Source organism: Cucumis melo, chromosome 6 (assembly GCF_025177605.1).
Source record: "Cucumis melo cultivar AY chromosome 6, USDA_Cmelo_AY_1.0, whole genome shotgun sequence".
NCBI lineage: Eukaryota > Viridiplantae > Streptophyta > Magnoliopsida > Cucurbitales > Cucurbitaceae > Cucumis > Cucumis melo.
The window spans coordinates 5,260,306-5,284,193 of record NC_066862.1 but is presented as its reverse complement, the minus strand read 5'-3'; the positions used below and the strand labels follow the sequence as shown (position 1 = coordinate 5,284,193).

The following is a 23,888-nucleotide window of genomic DNA, read 5'->3' as shown; positions in this document are numbered from 1 at the left end:
AAAAATTGAAAAAATAATCCAAAATTTTAAAAGTTCTATTTTGTAAGATGAACACAAAGATGAGGGGAAAAAAATAATTATAGACAATAATAAAATGTTAAGTCAAAACAACAAAGAACAAACTAATGATTAATGGGTCTTACTTGAAAGAAAAAAATTTGAATTTTTTTTTTTGAAAAATATGATTTATGAAGAAATTAAAAAAAAAAATTGTTATCCAAAACTTTGGTGGGAGTGATAGATGGGGTGGAGAAGAAGGGGATGGATTTTTTGCATCCAATCATTTTGCTCTAAAAGAGTTATCATTAGGATAACTGTCCCTTTCATCCATTTCTATTTCATACATATATATTAAAATTGACAAAATTATTAATTTCTTAATGCAAAATTTATAATTCTTATCTAACCAAATTGAATCAAAACTTTGATGAGAATCAATAATCATGAAACTTGAGTTTAAGAAAGAAAGTTTACATTTTGAATTTAATTTAATTCGATAACCATTTTGTTTTTGATTTTATGAATTAAAAAGTTATGTTTTATTTTTGTTAGTTTTGTTGGAGGGATCTTATAGGATTACCATTTATGTAAAATTAAATCCTCGGTAAGGATGGTTACATATTAATGGTTCATATGTTGTATCAATATTACATTCGATTATAATGAATCACATAATAAGTATAATTGGATTGACGTTCTTTTTTATTATTATAACGAACTTTTGACTTTAAAAGGAGTGCATGTTAGTTATTATAAAGTTAAAGTTCATTTTCGCGTCTAAACCTCCGACTTTGAAAAAGGAGTGTATGTCAACTGTCTACGTGCATAGACTCTCTAGATCTTGACTTTTAGAACTGCTTCAATTTGAATCAACATGCTCTTGTCTGTAGCGTTTATTGAGCTTCTTCATGAACTAATTGATTAAGTTGATACATTGACATGAGTTGTACCGATTAGCTTGAGACATTGAAGTGTGTTGTGGCGAACTAGAAAGTTTCCCTTATGAGAGAGGGAGGAGAGAATAAGAAAGAAAGAAATAGCCACATAAGCACTATATAACTTATAGAATATTTGAGAATCAATATATATATATATATATATATATATATATATATATATATATATATATATATATATATATATATATATATACATGCCATCAACAATTACTACTTATTCAATCATCTAGAGACTTTGGCAAATTTTCTTAAAGAAATAAAAAGAATGCATCTTTGCCCCATGTCTGCTAGATATTCTATACTTTGATTCATAGTAATTAGTTTCCATAAATTTTAGGACTTTGAACAGAGGTATAAGAATTTGAACCTACTATATTCATTTTGATTAGTATGACCTATTTCTTCTTGTCAAATCAATGTTATAATCCTAATTTCAATCCGATTCTTTTTAAGGTATCGAGAGTGTTAACTAGAAAAATTTTATGAGCCCATAAATAAAAGACGTTCCTTATTAATTTATAGTTTTTGGGTTCATAATTTTTCTTATATAATGAAGGTATTATATATCTATAAACTTTTTTGTGAAATTGTAAGTCTTAGTTTGGAATTTTTCGTAATTAATTTTTAAATCGATAATTGTTAACTATTGTACTTTTACAAAAATTAATGGCGAAAGAAAGTAAAATAATGGATGTTTGATATTTTTAATTTTAAATTAGAATAAACTAGTTACATTATTTAGTAATAAATTAATTAAATTTGCGTAATCTAGTTGTATAAATCAAAGTAAGATTTAATCTTTTAATTGTTTTTATATTGATAACTAATGTTAATTAATTTATTTATTTAGACTTAAATTTTGACTTATTATATATAAATTATTCAATAAAAGTTTTAAGAAAAATAAATTTCTAAAACTTAATTGGATTTAAATTTGAAAATAGATGAAGATAAATTTGAGATCAACGAATGATTAGAAAAATAACAGATTTTAAGAAAACTCACTTTAACAATTGATATAAATGAGCTTTTGTAATTCAAGTGATAAAGGTTAATATTGTCTCGTGAAAGCAAGCTAGTTTAGCTTTAATGATAATTGACACGAGCTTCTTTCAATATAGAGAATTGAATTTCACCTCAATTAGAGATGAAGTGTGTCAATTGCTATGAAAGCTAATCTCACTTTTGCATGTTTTATTTTGGTAAAAATTCTAACTTTAAATCTTTAGAAAAATATAAATAATATTTTAACAAATTAAGTTATGTTCATTTATAAAATGTTAAGATGATGGTTAACTAATATAATGATATATAACTTTTCTTTGAAGAAAGATGTTTTAACAAATTAAGTTATATGTTCATTCATAAAAAGTTTATATAGCTTTTCTCAGATTCTTTTTTTCTTTTTATTCTTCTTTCTTACCTACTTTTTACAAATGTTTTGAAAATCAAGTTAAAATTAAGAAATAATTTTGAAATTTGGAATTAGACTAAAAATTCAACTCTTATACTTTAAGAAAAATGTGAAAAATTTGAACGATACAAGCTTAATTAATAAAAAACAGACCTAAAGAATTCAGGAACTCAAGTAGTTGAGGAAATAAAAGGGAAGAAGGGAAGAGATTGAGAAGAGTTTATTTAAAGGAAGTCTAGAAGTGTGCATATAGCTGCACATATGACTCAAAAGGAAAGATCAAGTTCTTGAATTTTGGTTAACCAATGGAGTCGAGTTTGCCACCAGCTTAAGAACCCTCAAGGACCAAACCTATACCGATATCATCAGTATAGTACATAACCTCAATAGAAAGAGTCAAAGGTTGTGTCTTATAAACAATCTCTAGGAAAAAACAAAATACTTCCATCTACTAATTTAGATATTAACAATGTATTTGTCTTACTGCTACACCTATGTGAGTACTCTTGGATGTTTGCTCTAGCTATGTATATATCTAAATCAAAGGAAAGTGTGCCGAAAAAGCATCAAAGATCTCTACAAGTTTTTTTTAGAGGTTGGAGTAGGTTCAATCCCATTCCTCTGATTTCCGTTGGTTTAAATGGTTTTAAAACATTATATATTTAGGTGCATGTGACCATCCAAGCACAAAGTTTTGGGTTGAAATCAATATGTCCAATAATGAAGCAAATGAAGTATTTCTCATCAGTCTTCTTTACTGCTATGCATGGTTTTGGACCTTTGGTTGTGACCCAAAATGTATGGTTGAGATGAAAGCAAGAAGGAAAAATGAATATTGTTGTTTATATTCAATAAAAATCCTGCCCAACAATTTAAATATTGAGTCCAAATATCACAGTTTTTTTTTTTTTTTTTTTGCACTGAAGCATGTCAAAAGGATCTTCATCAGAACTTCATTGACGGGTCGTTGTTTCTGTTAGTTTACGTAATCTTGAAGGATTTTATTTTGAGAGACGATTGAGTTTAAAAAAAAGAACAAAGAAGGATTAGAAACATGAAAGGAAAGAGTGATGAAATTTAGTCGATGAATGTCTACTGATATTTCATTCTGATCATTATCATTTCTTCTTCTTCTTCTTTATTATTATGTATATTTATTTTTAGTTTAACACAACATTTAGATGGATTATTTAAACTTCTCACCTCTTAATCTTAAAATCATATGTCTTAATTAAATAAGGCAAGATAAAAGTTAATAATATATATCTACATTTTGCTATAAGTCGTCACTCAATTCTTTGGTTGTATAAATAAGCAAGGGTTTGTCTTGTTAAACTTGGAAAGACCATTTTGATGCATATCTTGAATCATTCGATTCATAGTTCAAATGAGAAAAGATAAGAGTAAAAGAAAGATTGCAAACAAAATACTACAAATATATATCGTAGATGACAATCAATGTACGTAGAACATAGCAAAATAAAAATCCAGAGATTGAGAAAGAATAGAAAATTAATGGAGAAGGTGACATGTGATAGATTGTTAAAAGAAAACGAAAATGAAAAAAAGTGGAAATAAGATTGTGATGTGTGACACCCAGTGCCAGTTTTCTCTTAAGATGAGGCACCAAAATGTGGCTATACACCACAAAGGCTAAGTGCTACAACTTTTTTCTTTACAAAAATGGTAATTATCGATAATGTTTAATAAGACGATGCATATAAAACTTGGACCATACTAGATAATTAGTTACACCTTAGTTGAATGTAAATAACTAAATAGTGTAAAAAAGTATAGATACTATATATAACATGCACCGATTTCGAATTCATAAAGTAAACGATATATGGAAGTACAAAGGTCTTATAAATAGTAATATAAACCTACACATAAGTAATATCTCAAGAAATTGTGGAAAACGCAATAGTAGTCAAGACTCATTTACAAAACGTCGTTTTAAGTTCAGTCATTTATTCTACATTGGTTATAAGCAAACGACAGTGAACATCTTAATATAGTACAAAATTAATTTCAGTAAAATTATATAGTTTTGTGTTATTTCATATAAAGATTATTGTTGTGCGTAGACAAAAACCCACTATCTTAAAAGCAAGAATGTCGCGACCTTACTGCAATGTTGCAAGAAACTGGTTGCTTCTCAAAGTTTATACAATATTTGGACTATGATGTGCATTTGTCCGAGAACAAATTGGATTCACTTAAAAATAGATGGATTTGACTTTCTATATATTAAATTCTTTCTATTTTTCTTTGTATCTCACAAATTTACGTGGTAAACAATATCCAAAACTAGAGATTTTTATTAAATTTTTTCATGATATCACCTACTAACATTATTGAAAAATTTAAAATATAAATACACTAAACGCTCCTAAACAAAAATTTTAAGCATTTAACCGTTAATAATAGTATAAACTAAAATGAATTTGACCATTCAAAAAATTAATTAACCACATGTGAAAAGGAAATAAACATTATCAAGAGTGTTAAAAATAAAATACAATGATTCGAGAAAGTTAGATCAATTCAATCCAACCCAATCTGTTTGGTTTGGTTTGAATTGGATTCAAATAAACAAAAATCTTAATTAAGTTGGGTTAATTCAAGGATTCACTCAAACAACTCTGATCCAAATCAATCCATTTTATTATTAACTTTAAAATTGTGCATATATTTATTTTCGATTGTATTTAATTTCATTATTAGTAAGAAAAAATGATTTGATTTGAGGAAATTTAGGAGTTGAAGAATTAAGTTGGATTTAATGGAATAAAAAGTTACAATATTTAGAATATAGAAGAAGGTTAGTTGAGATTTTAGAGAAAAGGAAGGGATGAGGAGGAGAAATGGTAGTAGTGGAAAACGCTCCACAGCCGTTGCCAGCCTGTGCAACTCCGGTGATGGTGACGTCTGCAAAGAAATTTTTATAATTTCAAATTACCCAAACTAACCTTTCTTATTTTCTTCTTTCCTTAAAAAATAGAAAGAAAAAAAAAAGAAAAAGAAAAACAGTATTATTTAATAAATAAATAAATAAAAAGGATGTAGAAAATTCATAGGATGCCGATTTAAAAAAGGTCCACCACACATTACAATGCGTGCGATCCAGCTAATCCTGTCCCCACCCATAGTCCTTGTCCCTTCCCCATTTACATTTACATTAAATGCCCCTTCCCCTTCCCCTTTTCTTCATAACTCTCTTTATTTCTCCTAATCTATTTTTTCATTTTATAACCTAATATTTCAATTTCATCCTTTTCTTTTCTTTTTTTTTTGTATTTTTAATTTCTTAAAATTTTGACTGTTTCCCAAATTACACATTTACATTTGTACAATTTAAATCATTATTAAAAAATAATTTGTCGCGTGAACAAAAGTTTTAATTATTCCTTTAAACTTTCAAAACTAAAAATTGAGCCATCAAACTTCTTTAAATTTTAATATTTGATACTATAAATTGTACTAATTATATTTATAAGTTTGAATATCTATTTTTTTTTCTTATTATCATAAGTTTTAAAGTCTAATTTTAAGAACCAATTGCTATTACCGAAAGTTTAATAGATTAATTGCAATCACCTCCATTTAAGGTTGGATTAGTGATAACCCAAATTTGTTAATTTATTGATATAAAATGGGGGAGATGAAGTGGAGGGTGGAGATTGAGTTTGGTCCATGAAAACGCAATTGGACAAAGAAAGGTGTAACTTTCTTTCGCTTTGCCCTTTTTTGATAGGCTTTTTGGTTGGAATTGCACATGCCATTATGAATTATTATGCAAATAAATACTCTTCTTCTTTTTTTCATTTTCTTATGTGTCTATTTTTGTTCTTGACAGCTCAGTGTGATTTTTTGAAAGAGAAAAAAAAAAAAAAAAAGATTTATTTTTGCTAAAATAAGGTCGATCAAATAATTCTCTAATTTCTTAATTAATTGAAAGAAAATTACGGTTGGTATGCTTTTCATCTAAAAGATTAATCCCTCAAGATTCCTGTCGGTTTGATTTTGCTCAATTCTTTTTAATAGAAAAGCATTACAAATCAATTTAGTTTATGTTGTTAATTCTATCAACAAAATGCTAACATCACACACCTATTCACTTCTTTGTCACTTTCTTTTAAAGAATACAAGTTTTTTTTTTTTTTTTTGTCACATTTTCATCCTAACTTATTCGTTTTTTTTCCTAGTGATCGTGTCATGTAACCATCCTTCGACATAGAAATTCCAAACCTACGATATTTTGTTGGAGTGAAAATGTATTAACATACTAATATTGACTAAATATTTCTTTAACCATACAAATACTATATTGATTGGATTGTTCGTTTTGTCATAATTCAAAATAGTTAAGCTATGGTTAATTAAAAAAAATGTAATCGAAAATTAATTACTTGTCGAAGTTTAAATCTCACAACTGAAATAATATAAGTAATTTTCAATTCATTGTTCAATCAAAAGTAGGGTGTTTTATTTAATTGAAAACACATTAAAATAACAAACTATTATTTATATGTAAAAGGAAAAAAGGAGTAGAAATTAGTCTTAATTTTAGGTGACAAATGTCTAAACAAACTATTTTAAAGTATTATTTGACTACCTTCCTATCCATTAACACTTTGAAGAAACTATTTAAATAAATAAATTGTTACACTAACATTATAATTGTTAAAGTTGTTAGGTAATTATGTGGAATCTTCATATTAAACAAACAAATTAAACAAATAACACTACAACTTTTACAAACAGTCAAACAGCTTCCAAGTTTTATTAAAAAGGAAAAACAAGTTGGACCCATGATTGAAGGCTTTGTTCAAATATAAAAACTGAGATAAAGAGATTGTGAATTACAATTTTGTCTATGAGATCAGGATATTATGAACAATAATGTTTCGAGAAATTCTTTTCCTTTTTTTTTTTATTAATTCCAACAATTACAAACTAAAATGATGAACAAATCAAGAACATAAAAAAGGAAAAAGAATCAATTTGTCCCAAGACTGTTATTTAGTTCTTTAAAAATATAATTGAAATGACAAACATAAACAAGAGATTGATACATACAGATTTGTTTTTTTTTGTTTTTTTTTTTCTTGTTTTGAGGAATTGAGTAAAGAATACAAGTAAAAACACATACAGTTTATATATAATCAGCAGATTACAAATCAATCTAATAACAATGGAGTCAAGTAAGAAAGAAAGAGATTTTTGAGGAAATTTCCGGATGAGAAAGAAAATTTCTTTACCCCAACAAAATGCAAATTCTTGAAGCGAATTTCTCATCGTCTTCTTCGAAGATCGAAACCCCCCTCTTTTTTTTCTTCTTCAATTTCTCTTTCTCATTTAGCTCCATCAATTTCCCAGATCTGCAAAATCCGCCATTATTGAAAGTTTCTGTCTGCTGTTATTTGCATTTAAAACAAAACAAGTAAAAAGGAAAACAGAGCAACGGTAAGAACAGAGCAAGGCAAGGAATTCGTCAAACGGCCGACGGCGGCGGAAGAGCCCGGCGGTGGAGTGTGGTAATAAAATGGGAAATACGGGACAATGGGATTCGGGGGCGGGGGAGCTGGGTAATTATTATACGGCGGAGGTTGGTAGTATCCGCCGGGTCCGATGATTCCACGCGGCGGCGGTGGGGAGGAGTATGTGTAAGTGGGTTGAGCTGGCGGCGGAGGGGGAGAGTAATAGTCGTAGGTGCCGGAGGTGGGAGGAGAAGGCGGGGGCGGACAGTTGACAGGCGGAGGAGGGGACGGTGGAGGAGGCGGGGGAGAGAGATACTGACCACAGGGATTGTCGCAAGCAGAGCACATTGTGCATTCAATTTGGTATTTAGCGCCGGCGGAGGATCGGGGGTGGAAGACCGGAAGAGAGGAAGTTCCGGGGAGAAGAAGGAGGAGAAGGGGGGTGAGAGAGATGAGAATTTGGAGAGAAATGGGAGCTTCCATTGGAGAGAGGAATGGGGATTAGAAAGGAGATTAGTGAAGTGAAGTGAAGTGGAGTTGGGGTGTGTGGTTTTTAGAAACAGTGGGGGTGGTTTATGAATTAAGAGAAAAAGGTGGGGTGAAAGTAGAAGAAGATGGGAAGTAAAAGGGTGAAAGGGGAGAGTATGAAACCGACACGTTTGAGGAGCCGAATTTAGTTAAGAAGGTGAAGTGGGAGTGAAATGAAAATGAGAGGAATCTTCGTGTGAAAATCTATCTATTTTATTCTTTTTTCTTTATAACAAAATCGTCACGTGTATTTCTTTATGTATATTTGTTTTGTATTATGAAATTAATAAAAAAGTTTCTAAACGAAGGATCGGAAGTTCAAATTTCTTTAAATTCTTCGTTTTTTATTTTTATTTTTTAATTTTTAATCATTTTATACTTATTCTTTATTTCTATCTTTATGATATTTCATTTTCTTGTTTCCACGTTTTTTTCTTCATTTTTTACTTCCTTTGTTTTAGTATTTTTACCGCACTTTTCTTTTTTTTTTTTCATTTGTGACTTTGTTTATTTTATTCCTATAATTATAAACACTTTATTTGCCCCCTATTTTACTTTTTTTTTTTATTTATTTTAAAATTTTTTCATAAACTACTTATGCTGATACAACAAAGTCCATATACTTAACTAACTTTTAAATATTTTGGTTCCTATAATTTTTTTCTATCATCTTTTTTTTTGCTGCGATATCTTTTCATAGTCCTTATTCTTTTCTTTTCGCTACAATTTTTTTCCACCAAATAATCTTGAAAAAATAAGTGATCATGTAAACAAATCTAAATGATCGTGTAAACAAATATCATGTAGCAAAAGAATCTTGTAAAAATTCGTTTAGCCAAATCTAAACAACGATACCAAATTAAACAATATAATTAAAAAAATAAATCGTTTAAATTTGGTGATCATGTACCAAACAATAGCCAAATCTAAATGATCGCATACAATATATCATGCTTGATGGCGTGGTTGACAGTGTATTTTTTGTATTTTTCATTGTATACTTATGGAATTTTTCCATTTTATGAATTGTTCTATACAATGTTAATATTTTGATACTTTGTTATATTTTTGAAAAGACCTCTTTTATAATTTTTAAAAAATAAGTTTATTTATTTTTCCTGTCTTACAATAATTTTTCCGTTTCTTAAATAAAATAACTGAATCTTTAGCCAAATTAAAAAAAAGAAAAAAGAAAAAAGGAACTATTTTTAGGAAACTACTTATTTTAGTTTCCCCAAAGATGCAAATATATATATATCTTTGGGGAACTATTTGCATCTTACCTTTTTGCTTTTGCTTTGTTGTAGACGTGGGACACATTTGTCATAGTTACCATAGTGCATAATGCATCACCTAATTCTTACAATTTTTTTTTTCAATTTGAAATTTAGTCTTTTGTGATTCCACTTTGGTATATAAGCTTAAATGACTGCATCTATTATGTCTCTTATTTCAGTTGTATTAGAGTATTATCAAACATTACACATATTTTAAAACTCATAGACCAATGTAGATACAAATTCAAAAGATTTTATTGACTAAATTTTGATCTTTGATATCTTGATAAATGAAGTATTGTTTTAACCTCTTCAAAATTAGGTTTGGGTAGTTAATACTTTTAGAGTATATACCCATTCCTAAAATTCAAACTCCACCATCAACTTCCACTTGAACCTCACAAAAACCAATAAAACTTAGACTAAAATATTGTTATTCACTAAATTTCAGAATATTCAACCAATCATTATTAAAAAAAGAAAGTATTATTTAAAACTATATAAAAGAATTAAATCATTGGTATCAGTAGTCATTTTATTATAAAAGACATTTGTTAAAATTATTTACTCGATCAGTTTTTACACATTTGATATTAATTATTTGGTATTGGGTTTTGAGTGTAATAGGCCGCGTAAGGAACACGCTACTTCCACGTGGGTTCCAACCCCTTCTTTCAATTTTCTTTTTTCATAATAATATATATATATATATATAGTAATAGTGATTATTAATTGTATCATAAATGGAGTATTTTAAATGTAGGAAACAATTGGTTCCACACCATCTCTATTTTTCTACACTTACCTTTATAAAAACTGCTTTTTCTTCAAACCACTTTTCTTTTTCCTCTCTATATTTCAAACTCACTTTTTATGTCAACTGGAAAAAGCTATTTTTGTAAAAAAGTTCAAATCTCAAAAGTCACAAATAGGTTTTTTTCTACAAAGTTTTCTTTTTAACTCTATTTTCTAGAACCTATTTTGAAGAAAAAGAATATATATATTCTATTTGAATTAAAGTAAAATAATGAAACTTATTCACTTTGTTCTAAACTTTGTTGTTTTTTTTAGCTATTTTTAAATATAACAAATTGAAACAAAATGGATAAAATCGTGGGTAGAAAAAATATTGAAACTATTTACAAAATATAACAAAAAAAAAAAAAAATTAAGCTAGGAAAAAAATGATAGATTTTACCATATTTTGTAAATAGTTTCATTTTTGTCCTATAATATACTACTTCGATAAATTATGATATTAAATATTTTTAGAAAATTTATCATTTAAAATAATTTCTTTATTTTTTTTTTGAGTTTAGGTTAAGATTAATCTTATTTGGTCATTTATGTGTGTTTCTTTGTATTGATGTAATTTTGATGATGGAAGGAAGAAAAAGGCAGACACAACTTTAACCACATAACTTTAATAATTGTTGAATTGTTGGGAAATTTTAAGAACACTTTAGACCCAAAAGAAGAACCACAACACAATGGCAAAGTCTAAGATGTGTCTATAACTTTCTTCTCCTACAATTACTGTACCTCTCTATGTTGGCAAATGGCAAGACTTCCCATTTTCATTTTCCTTTTCTTCTTTTATCATCTCAATCTATATACTCTCCATATAACAAGAAAGTGAGTTGTGCATATCTATAGTTTTAATATACTGTTTCTGTCTATGCAATAAACAATTTTTGTTTTATGAATTTTGAAGAATGTTTTTTTTTTTTTTAAATAAAAATAAAAATGATTGTTTATGGTAAAAGCTTGTTTGTTTCCATCCAACTCTAGAAGGTTCCCTACCCTAAAAACTAGTTTTCAACCATTTGTTATTTGAGAGTAGAATAAAGTTTGTTCTTTTGAAAAGAAGAAAAAAAAAAAAAATTGATTAACAAACAGAATTGAGTTATTATTTATGTTTTGTTTTATCTTTTTGTGATTATAATTTGTCCAAGAGAAGTAAAAGGTTTTAATTTGTTAGATGTTAAAGGAATAATATGATCAAGAAATTAGGGCACGAAAAAGACAAGTTAGGCCCCAAGTCACCAACTTGATTTGTAATTTTGAATGCTTTTAAAGGAGTTTGATGGGACAAAACCAATTTGTTTTTATCATCACAAAGTCTAAATTTCTAATGATTAATGCTTCAATTGTATAACATTCAAGGTTAAATAAAACACTTACAAACAATTAAAACTTATAAACATTAGTTTTATAATAATTAAATCTTGTTGAGTTGAGTGATTGTTTTAGTTTTTGTTTTTAGGTTATTTTGAAAAACTAATTTTTATAATAAATTTCTTGTTTTTTTTTTCTGTTAAATAATTTTGGTTCAATTTGTAGCAAAATTTCAAAAACAAAAATAAAAAAACAAAAACTTTGGATTGATTTTTAAAAATTTTGATAAAAAATAGATTACAAAATAAGAAATTTAAAAGTCACAGAAAGTGTTGTTCGAATGTATAAACAAAATCTTAGTTTGATATTTTTCATTTTTTTACATTTTAGTTTTAGTCTATATATTTTCAATAAATCTTAAATTTAGTAAAAAGACAAAGCAAGTGAATATATTTTCCAAAATTTCTTAAACCCAAATGTGAGTTTTTTTGTGGTTTTTACTTTATTTCATAATCATGGGATACATTAAAATGTTTTATTTATTTCATTTTTATTTTTGGATAATTTTGGGTGAGTTAGTATTGTTGATGAAGAGTTAATTTGAATTTGCACACATTAATGGCATAAATGATAGGAAATGGAAATGTGCCTAAAGTGTGGCCCCAATGTCAATTTCCTCATTGGGCTGCAAACTGCCATTTTGGGCTTTTCTTTCATTTCCCTAAATATATATGGTGAGTTCTTGGTCCACTTTTTATTTTTATTCAGCTTAAAGAGCCATCTTGCCAAAAACACACCAATTAAAATAGATAGTAAATAGTTCAACAGTAGTATGGTCTCTTTCTCTCCAGAGGTTGAATATAAATATTGAATCTCATTTTGTAGATAAAAAGTATAGTTCTTTTGAAATTATTAGGAATTGATGATTGACACAATAATAGGAGCCTGGCTTTTTGAATTATGTAAAATGTTATTTTGATTTATATATACACTAAAACCTGTTTCTATGATTGAGATTATTTACAAATTTTACTTGAGGACATGTTTAGACCAAATCAAAATAATAAATACAAAAACTATGTTGTAATTTATGGACTTAGTTGCACCTTTACCTAAAATTTTGACTTTTTTTGTTTTTTAAAAGATTGAACTCATCAAATTTAGGGGGCAGACAATAGCAAAATATAACTTTATTAAAATAGGTAACAATAACAATAATTTGGTTTGGTGGTATACATATGATCTACCTTGTTTTTGAATTTAACTAGTCAAATTTAAATTGTAATTAGCATAAATTCAAGAGTTGAGAAACTTGTACATGCATACCCAAAGTTAGAGACTCAATTCTAGGAGTTGAGTATGAAAGATTCAAATGTCTAAAATATTTCATCATCCTTTCGAAAACATTTCTTCTTCTACAAAATTACAACAATCTTTTTCATTTTTTTCAATCTTTATTCCTTTCATCTAATTCTTGAGAGAGTTATGTTGTATTGTAAGGATTGATTTGTTGAGTACTACAAGTTTGTATATCTACTATTTAAGAGAGTTTTCCTCATCTTGTTTTTCATTTCCAGACTTTTATAAGGATTTCTCTTGATTCTAAATAAGAGTGGTTTATAATGGTTTGATCCTCACGTGTGGAAAGCATTGGGTTTTTGTTCTTGTACTTGAAAAAAAGAATGTTGTGTGGTTCAACTCTAAGTCGAGAAAAAAGTCAAGTTTGAGGGAAATACCTAAGAGGAGGTTGGGAAGTGGATGTAGATCGGTTGAGTCGAAACACTATAGAATTACCTGTGTCAATTTCTCTATGACTCTCCTATTTAGCTTTGCAATTAACTTGTTGATATAGTTCATTGTTTTTTGTTACAATTTGTGCTACAATTTGTTTGTCACTTTATAAGTCATTTTAATGTGAATGCATTTATATGAAATTATCGATTACATTGCTTATTAGAAAAAAGTTTGTTAGTTTGTCTAAATTCATGTGGATTCCATTTTGTTTCAACTCATATATCATGGTTACGTACCAAACCAAAAAAATGATTTCTCGACTCAACTTTAGCAATATAATACAAAGAATACAAACAAGAAAACATTTATCAATACAATGACTAATTAATGCTGGATTTCCAACACTGGCAGGTGTAGCTAACTACAAATTGATATTACATACCTCATTTTTAAAAGGAAAAGTAATTCTTATGACAAAATCTTTCAAACTCCAATTTAGGGCTCTAAAATTATTCAAATGAAAGGGCCCTTCATTTTCATCAACGTTCCATTTCCTATGTGAAAGGAAGCCAAAAAGCAAAAACTAAAAGAAAATCAAAATGAATCAACGGATAGTCTCCCCACTTGAGGAGTTCATGCCTTTTGGTTTTGGCCAAAGTCCTTTTGAACAGCTCAAACTCAGAGACGGCCATTTTTTTAAATACATAAAATTGCTTTCTTTCTTCCCCCAAAATCAAACAATTTTCATCATATACAACAACGACGTGCTTTGAATTTTCTTTCATTTCCACCATTTCTCTCGCTGTTTATCGCTTTCTCTCTCAAATCTACGCGTTTTCTCTCTATATTTCTTTTCAAATTTCAAAACCCACATACCCCCCAAAATCATGGCTTTCCCCCATCTCATCTTCTTCTTCTTCTTCTTCCTCTTCCTTACATCATCCATACCATTTTCCGTTTCTCAGCCAACTGACCAAGCTCCACCTCCCGCCGCCGCTTCCTGCAATGACATCTTCTTGTCTTACACTTCCGGTCCAGGTACCAAGCTTCCCCCAAATCGCACTGATCTCACCCGTCAGCCTTACCGATTTGAGTCTACTCTAACCGTTCTCAACAACGGCCTTACGGAGCTCAAGTCTTGGAAAGTTTTTGTGGGGTTTCAACACGATGAGTTCTTGGTCTCGGCCTCCGGTGCTGTCCTCGCCGATGGTAATTCCTTCCCTGGTTATGTTGGGAATGGGACTGTCTTTGCTGGTTTTCCGATGACCGACTTGAAGACGGCCATTGAAACTGCTGGGGATATCACTCAGATGCAAGTCCAAGTCAAGTTACTTGGGACCCAATTTGGGATTGCCCCTCCCAGGAGTCCGATGCCTTCCAATATTTCACTTGCCAATGATGGATATCTCTGCCCCAAGCCAATTCTACAAGGTACCGTCTCTATCTCTTTACTTTCTGGTGATTTATCCCTAATTTTCAGCCGTTTCTTAAGGAGTTGAATAATCTTACATTCTGGGTTTTTACTAGATTCTAGCGATTATCCTAAATCTTCTGCAGTTTCTGATCCGTTTCTTAGTTATTGGAAGATTTTACAATCTGGGTTTCTTTCGCATTAGTAATTTTGTTTCTACGAGGCTGGATTCTGCTGATCCATTGAAATTTTCTGTAGTTTCTGATTAGTTGTAATTTTTGCAATCTCGGTCTTGCTTAGTTTTACATTGAGTTTGTTTATGATTGGGAGTTCGATTAGTAGTTGGTGGGCCTTCATTTCTTAGGGGGGTTTTGGAAGCTTTGTTTCGATTTTGATTCTGCCTGAAATTTCTTGAACTGGGTTTGAGTTTGAGCTTGAATTTCATTTCTCAAAATATCAGGAAACAGTGAGATGCACGTCTGTTGCATACCCGATCCACGCGTGAAAACAAATATCACAACTCAAGAGTTCTTGCCTCGTCAAAAGGGTGATCTAACGATCATGTATGATGTAACAAGGACATATGATTCAAGCTACTGGGCGCAAGTTACAATTTCTAACCATAATCCTCTAGGACGTCTTGACTATTGGAAATTGAGCTGGGATTGGATGAAGGATGAGTTTATCTATTCAATGAAAGGGGCTTATCCTTCGGTTGTTGATTCTACTGACTGCATTTTTGGTAGACAAGGCACTTATTATCGGGATTTAGACTTTTCCAATGTATTAAGTTGTGAAAGAAGGCCAACTATCGTTGATTTACCTCCAACCAAGGCCAATGACACCACTCTTGGGTTGATCCCTTTCTGCTGTCGAAACGGGACAATTTTGCCATCTCATATGGATGCGAGCAAGTCTATTTCTGCATTTCAGATGCAAGTGTTTAAAATGCCACCGGATCTTAACAGATCCCAGATTACACCACCTCAGAATTGGCAGATCAGTGGCATTCTTAATCCCACATATAAATGTGGCCAGCCAGTGAGAGTAAGTCCTAGCGAATTCCCTGACTCGAGCGGTTTACCACTGAATTCAACTGCAGTAGCCAGTTGGCAGGTTGTTTGCAATATAACACATGCCAAGGGTGACACCCCAAAGTGCTGTGTTTCGTTTTCTTCTTACTACAACGATTCCGTCATCCCGTGCAGAACATGTGCTTGTGGATGCCCGCAAAACTCAGCTCGTACATGTAATGCAACCTCCCCTGCAATGCTCCTCCCACCTGAAGCCCTTCTTGTTCCTTTTGAGAATAGGACTGCCATGGCTGTTGCTTGGGCTGGTCTTAAACATTTCCCATCTCCTAACCCGATGCCTTGTGCGGATAACTGCGGTGTCAGCATCAATTGGCATTTGTATACTGATTATAGAGACGGATGGAGTGCAAGGATCACTCTCTTCAACTGGGACGAAGTGAATTTTGCAGATTGGTTTGCTGCAGTTCAGATGAACAAAGCAGCACCTGGTTTCCAGGCAATGTACTCGTTCAATGCAACCACCTTGGAATTGGATGGTTTGAACAATACTATCTTTATGCAGGGTCATCCTGGACTTAACTATCTTGTGGGAGAAACAGACGGGCCGAACCCAGCAAAGGATCCACGAGTACCTGGAAAACAGCAATCTGTGATCTCATTTACAAAGAAGAACATACAAGGTCTTAACATGGCTGCAGGAGATGGGTTCCCCACAAAAGTGTTCTTCAATGGGGAGGAGTGCTTGCTTCCGAAAATGTTCCCAGCCAACAACAGCCGAAAGAACTTAGCTTCGTTCATTCCGAGCATCCTAATGCTAGTACTTGTGTTCGTGTTCATTCAACAATAGTCTGGAAGGAATGAGAAGGGAAGGATGAGATTGTGTTGTAGCAGCTGTTCATTTTTTTATTCTTTTGAGGGATTGAAGATGATATACAGTTTCAGAGACTTGACTGAGATGCTAGATTTTATTGCTATCACTCTACACAAGAAGAAGCTACATGAAATTGAAATTGAAAGTAAATCAAGAAATCTGTGGTTTAAAATCCATCATTGCTCAGCCAGCTCTCATGGCTTGTATTCTTTGATCTGCTACAATATATGATGGAGAAAGGGGTGTGTGTGATTGGTTCTGAAATGACTTTTAGTAGTTAAAAACATTATTTTGAAGTTTTGTAATCTTTATTATTATAAATGGTACACCTACTTCTTTTCTTCTTGTGTTTATCATCCATACTTGTTTCTTTGACACAGATTGAAAAAGTTCTATATTTATGCACAGAACTCCTTAATTTTAATCAAATGTTTCCGTCCATTTCATAATTATTTGTTTTTATTTTATAAATTAAGACTGCTTTCTCTCCAACCATTTTTTATCTTTCTTAAATAAAATAGTTGAATTCTTACTCAAATTTTAAAAACAAAAACAAATTTTTAAAGGGTATTATTTTGGTACATCTCAAGATATATCAACTTTTGCGCATCTCTTTCATTTTTCACATCAAATAAATTAAAATATTTTAAATGAGAAATGTGAATTAACTGTCATGACAAATTATGATTGAACAATTTTAATAGGATAAAAAAAGTGGATAACTAGGTTTATTCTTTTTTAGTTTTCAAAATTTGTTTGCTTAAAATAAAATATTTAAAAGTGGAAGAAAGTGTTTGTAGAAATAATTTTAATGAGATAAATAGTTAGTAAAGGAGAAAATTTATAGGATCACATATTTTCAGCCACATCTATGGACTTTAGTATCAATTTTGAAAATTGGTATACAAAGATTTTCTTGATTAAATACAATACAAGAATACAAAGGGACAAAAGTGGAAATTAAAGTTTTTTTTCTTTTCCTTTTTGACAATATGTGGGGAAGAAAAAGTTTTGTTAAACTTAATTTAATCCCTAATTTTTAGGATCATTGAATTTTAAAAAGTATTTAATGACTAAAATTTGGTTTTCTTTACTTAATAAGTTTTTAAAATTTTAATTGTGTGTTCAAATTTTTTTGTCATATTGACAACTTTTACAACTAACGAATTAATTAAACACAGCTGAATTTGTGCGAATATTAAAAAAAAAATGATGAGTACATCAAATTCATCAAATTTTAAGACTGAAATCAGTTTCTTTTCAAATGAGTATTTGAAAAAAAAATGACAAATTCTTCATTTTCTTGTCCATTAACAAAACATCAAAAACAAAGATACCTTACCATTACCAATCAATCATAATATACTATTTACCAACTTGAACTTAAATACTCTTATACAAGAAATCCAGAGGATAAAATGACCCATCCATCATTGCTTTCACATTCTGCAGAAAGTTCTTCAACATGAGAATCACCTATCTTATATGAAAATAGAGCCTATATATCTAGAAAAAATGGCTGAAACTGCAAAGACAAAAATATAAATGGCAACGACGTATTAACGACAATCTCAAAATTTTAGGAATACAAAAGGGATAACCGAGTATTTCTAGGCTTGTTTCTTGTACCATCTAACAGAATATGTACATGAAAGTGAGCTGCAATTGCTTTGAACATAGAAAGAGTATTATTTCAGTAGGTTATCGGAGTCATAAACGGGAGGGTTCCTAAAACCTGCAATTGCGTCAAAAATCTCGATTCCATGCGTCAAGAGCACCGCAGTAATGGCCAGTTCCACAAATAGACTTGAGTTAGTCTCTCTGTGGAATCAGTCGAAAGAATCTTGCACATATGCAATTTGCATAGTATGCTTTAGTGCTAAATGTGCTTCAGAATATTACAGCTAAAGTGATCTGCCTAAATGGTCTGTCTGCTGAATTGAAAGGTCCATCCTCATCTAAACCACATGCTTCTCTTACCAAATCTAAGCAGTGGGCATACTCTGACTGCCAAGCTAAAGCAATATTCTAAACAGGAGTATTATGATGAAACAACCATTCCAGTTCGCTTTCAGCTGTTGCAATGCTTCCTTGTTGCTGTCAAATAAAATATTTACTATAATATTAGTAACAACTACATTAAGCTTACCAAGTTTCGTGATCGTGTGAATCTGGGGGAGAGGTGAAAGAAATACAAGAAGGTACTGCAATCTAACCTGCTTAAAAAGTGAACTCATTAGGTCCTCCTGACCAAAGGGTTCAGAGAAAAGGTCTGTTTGACTGCTAATATCAGAAGCTCTTTCAGATTTAACTCTCACCGAACCATCGACGAAAATAGGGTTGAGTTGTTGCCCCATACTTTGTGCATTCCCATTGTCACTTCCTCCTTCCAACAAGAACATGGCCTTGCCTGCTGTAGATGTGTTCCTATTTTGTCCATTTTGTTGGCTAGAGGCATACCCTTGGTGAGAAAAAGCAGAGGGCGGAATGTCGAGACTACCTTGAGATGTTTCGAAGGTCACGCCTACGTGCTGCAAGTCCCAATCATGGGGTTTCTGGGGATGAAGATCCCTAAACATATCGTAGCTTGGCACAAACCCTTCAGATCCTTTAATGTCCGAGTTAACCTCGTCTGGGAATCTTCCCTTTGGTACGATGCTTGACATTCCTGGGGTACTTTGAAGCGGAAAACTGTTACCAGGCAATTCTGCAGTTTGGTTCAAAGGGAAATTTAACATTGTTGAAGCTGGTGAAACTAGATTGTATCCTCCACCTCTGTTGTTATTACCAAATTCATTCCTTGCTAAAACTGCACTAGTAGTCCCATTCGGCAAAATTGAGGGCTGCATTGTTTGTGGAAGCCTTGTTACACTAGTTGAGGTACTTTCGTTAAGGATCTGTGCTCGAGCTTGTGGTTGAGGTGTCTGCATTAGTTGAGAGCTAGATTGGCCTCCTTGGGCACTAACTTGCATTGTCATGTTCCCATGAGATTGTGCAGAATGCTGGAGATTAGCAAGTTGTTTTGGCTCCATAGTTGTCGGAATTCCATGAAGTAGATTCATAGGTTTACTACCATTCAAATGCGGCTGCTGCCCATCACCAAATCTCAACTTTGGATTTTCAAAGCTAAAAATGTGGTTCCTTTGATCGACAAGAGGCATAGGCATCCCAGATTTTGCTGTAGACCTACCAAATCCAGCTGCTTGAAGTGTAGCAAGGCTTTGTGGCTGGAGTTGACCAGCAGCAGCAAGAGTTTGTAAATCAAGGCCGTTCAGTGGCGGGCCAAATGCATCTTGGGCACTCATGAATGTGTTGTTTAAATTACTCTGGTGTTGTGCGATTCCACTTAGCCTTCTCAGGTACAAGCGATATTTCTATACATTAAAGGTGCAGCATTATTAATAATCTCATGAGAAAGTCTCGTGTGGAGAGAAGCTACAGAAATGGGATAGACAAGCACTTTTGAAAATGAACACGATTCTAAGTTGGTCCTTACCTGAAGGTGGCTGGCAACATTTTCTCTAGTGAGTCCAGGGACATTCATCAACTCCAGAATCTTCTTCGGAACAGCCTCTGTAATTATAGATTGTATTTTACAACAATAAGAAAAGGCTTACCACAAATTTAAAAGAAATTACAAAAACGTATGCTAAAACTCAATTAAAAGTTCATGAGGCCAAATATCGAATTTCTTTAATAGAGTCAATGATGTCATGGATCCTTATTAATATTTTATCCCAGAAGAGGGTTGCTAGAGCAAAATAGTTTCAAGTTTGAGAAATCGTTTACAATTTTTTCTACCAACAAACATTCATACATATATGAAACAATGAGTGCAAGAGAAGATAAGAGAAAGATCCATACTATCAATTCCTAGTTGATTGACAGCAGCCACAAACTGTTGATGGAGCTCAACAGACCAAACAACCCTCGGTTTCTTTAAGGTTGATGAATCATCCCTCTCCTCTGGATCTTCTACATCATCCTTCCTCCTCTTTGAGTTCCTCCAACTACCTTCATTAGCAGAGGATGAATAATCTGCATCTTCATTTGTTTTTTGCTGCCGATCTACATCGTCAACACAAGTTTGCTCCAAGTCCTTCCATTCATTCTTCCGCTTGCGAACAACATGCTGCCATATGTTCTTCAGCGCTTCAATTCGAACAGGTTTTATTAAATAGTCACAAGCACCATGAGTCACTCCCTTCATGACAACGTTTTTCCCATCATCCACCGACATCACTACACAAAGTCCCCTCATTAGAAAGCAGTTCATCAAGCTACATCATTCAGTATTATGAACTTAAAATTCAACAAAATGTATTCCTTACTGATTACAGGCAAGTCCATTTCTAATCCAATGTATTCCAGAAGTTTGAATCCATCCATGTCTGGCATGTGAACATCACTCAAAACGATATCGAACCCATTTTTGTACTGCCTGAGTAGAGAGAGTGCATCCTCCGCTCGATTACAATTTGTTACTGAAACACCCAAAAACAATACAGCTTGTCCATTAATGGCTTACCATTTACATGACAACACAACTTCTGGATAAAGACGGCTAACCAAATGATAGACATATTTCCCAATTCAAATATGGGCAACTCAAAAGAAAGATAACATATGCAAACGAGTCAAAATTAGAGTAAACTCATAAGCTTAAAAAAAAAACTCACGATCTTAAATCAAGAAAATCTTGAGAGAGATGGGGGGGGGGGGGGGGGGGGGGGGGGGGGGGCTAAACTAAACCCTGTGTCCAAATCCCATGTACATAATAGACTCTCACATCCAAAATTGAAACTCAAGAAACAAAGAAAAAAAAAGCAGAACAAATGATAAAAGAAATGACAGTAATTTCACTCATAGACTCCAAGACACTATCAGTTTTGCATTTGGGTACTTCAAAAACAAAGTGAATAACACAGATTTGAGAGACTCCATGACCAAGAACAAGAAATACACAACTTGGAATTGAAAAGTTTACCTTCATAGCGGCAAATACGAAGCATCTTCTCCAAGATCATAAGACAAGTTGGATCATCATCCACAACCAAAACACGAAGGCCGGCTGGAAACTGGTCGGGAACAGCTTCACTAGCTTTCCTTACAGAACTGGAACTGGCCGTAGACATCGATCCCTCAACTTGATTCAGATTTACCCTTGAATACCCCAAATCTCAAACAAACGAAATCAAGAAAAACACCCAAAATTGAGAAAGCTGCATTTCCCACTTAACTTTGGACTCAAAAAGTGGGAAAATTAAGAAAATCCATCTGGGGTTTAACTGAAATCAGAGAAGGAATAAGAAAAAAGGGTGTTTGAAAGAGAAATTTTTTTATATACAGCTCTTAGAGATTGGAGCAGAACGGTTGAAGAACCCTGTTTTCCTAGTTGGAGCTCGGATTTCTCTGTTATTTAGGGGCTCGTTGTTCATTGGGTTATCGAAATATTTTATTCAAAGTGGGTCACTCCTGGGAGAGTGGATCCAGCTCACATAGGATTAAGATTAACTAACCCACGTACCAAAATCTACTCTTTAAACTCTCTATTCTCTCTGCTCTCAAAAATTTTCAAATCTTCTACGGTATTCTTCTTTTTCTTTTGTAGTATTAAGAGAGAACAAAAATTGCAACCCAACTGAGAACAACAATAAACATTCTATTCTATTATATTAAGATAAGTTTCAGCACCAAGGCTTTGATGGCCACCTAAAAGGGAGCATCTTTGACATATAAGAGCAAGACTACCTCTCTCTTCTTTTTGTCTCTAGTCGACGTTTATCTAATTTCACAAGACATCGAGTGATATAGATAAACTCCAACAAGTTCGCTTTTATGAATTCAAAAAGAATATATCTCATTAAAAGTGACTAGATTCTATGTATTTTAGTCATGTTAATGTCAATCATCATATTGTTTTTGTACTTTCAAATTTTGAATTTTAACGACTCTTGATTGTGTAAGACAGATGTAATTCTTCTTTAGTAGTTCAACTATATTTGAAACTCGAGATGGAAATTTAGTTGAATTAAGCTAAATACAATTGAGTTCATGTGTTTTTTATTGAGTTATTTTGTATTTCTTATCTAAGATATGTTTATCTTAACCTATAGTAGCCCCTAGGGTTATTCTAATAGATTTCCAACATTCACCTTTCAATATATCTTTGCACGTTTACATCTCGTTAGATAATGGAATTTGTTTTACTTTTATCTATTATTTCTTATACGCTATGTTTTGTAGCTCTTTTAGTTTTGGTGGAAAAGTTATGATAAATCCTTCTAGTTAAGAATATATATATAACTGTCATTTGGATCATCGCACTTTTTAATTTCAGTTCGTTTTAGTTTCTATATTTTTATAATATTTGCCCATTATAGTTACAACGATTCAAATTTTTATTATTTCAGGTTGTATACATTCCAAAGGTCAACTTTAATATTTGTATTAAAATTACATATGCTAAAATGAGTATAAGGATCATCAAAACCAAGATTTTCAAAGCAATTTGGTGACAAAACTAGTAGTTAAAGCACTTAAAAAGTATCTAAAAAGAGAAATTTTCATAGATAAAAAAAATCAGACTTTATATAGAAATGGGAAAAAAACACTATAAACACCATACACTTCTATTAACATCTATCGATAGAAGACTTATATCGATTTCTGTTACTGATAGTTTTTATCAACGATAGACTTATATTGATTTTTATCACTGATATGCACTGATAGAAACTTCTATCTGCATTTATCAATGATAGATTTGTATCTCAATTTCTATAATTGATAGACGTTGATAAGAGTTATTTTCTAAAATCAAATATTTTTCATGTGTAGATGAATTTTTAAAGGCTTTTAATAATTTAAAATATAAATTAAATACAATTTGCAAATATTTAATCAAATATTTCCCATCGGATTCGAATATGTTAGTGTACGATGTCCCAATAATACTCTCACACTCTAAATTTGAAAAAACTAATAAGTTAGGATATATAATATACCTTTTTAGTGAATTTAGATTTAATGAAATTAACTCAAAAAATTGCAAACAAA

The 23,888-nt window shown here is 31.4% G+C and overlaps 2 protein-coding genes across 2 annotated transcripts; one reads left to right on the top strand and one right to left on the bottom strand.

The window, feature by feature from the left end:
- Positions 1–14,097: 14,097 nt before the first annotated feature.
- Positions 14,098–17,169, top strand: LOC103483875 (COBRA-like protein 7). Its single transcript, XM_008440697.3, has 2 exons — positions 14,098–14,944; positions 15,385–17,169. Exons 1-2 carry the CDS (start codon positions 14,401–14,403, stop codon positions 16,803–16,805), a joined length of 1,965 nt encoding a protein of 654 aa, XP_008438919.2. The 5' UTR covers positions 14,098–14,400; the 3' UTR covers positions 16,806–17,169.
- Positions 17,170–18,371: 1,202 nt separating this feature from the next.
- LOC103483874 (two-component response regulator ARR2-like) lies at positions 18,372–22,507 on the bottom strand. The gene is made up of 6 exons (XM_008440696.3): positions 21,817–22,507; positions 21,161–21,313; positions 20,694–21,071; positions 20,326–20,402; positions 19,046–20,203; positions 18,372–18,926 (listed from the first exon to the last, which is right to left on the bottom strand). The coding sequence occupies exons 1-6, from the start codon at positions 21,962–21,964 to the stop codon at positions 18,858–18,860; spliced, it is 1,983 nt and encodes a 660-aa protein (XP_008438918.1). The 5' UTR covers positions 21,965–22,507; the 3' UTR covers positions 18,372–18,857.
- Between the last annotated feature and the right edge of the window lie 1,381 nt (positions 22,508–23,888).

Bases quoted from the DNA above. Each gene is read 5' to 3' on its own strand.
- LOC103483875 (XM_008440697.3), top strand. From the start codon at position 14,401: ATGGCTTTCCCCCATCTCATCTTCTTCTTCTTCTTCTTCCTCTTCCTT. The intron at 14,945-15,384 runs GTACCGTCTCTA...TCAAAATATCAG, and splicing joins CCCCAAGCCAATTCTACAAG to GAAACAGTGAGATGCACGTC.
- LOC103483874 (XM_008440696.3), bottom strand. From the start codon at position 21,964: ATGTCTACGGCCAGTTCCAGTTCTGTAAGGAAAGCTAGTGAAGCTGTT. The intron at 21,314-21,816 runs GTAAACTTTTCA...TGGGTGTTTCAG, and splicing joins TCGTATTTGCCGCTATGAAG to TAACAAATTGTAATCGAGCG. The intron at 20,403-20,693 runs GTATGGATCTTT...CTATAATTACAG, and splicing joins CAATCAACTAGGAATTGATA to AGGCTGTTCCGAAGAAGATT.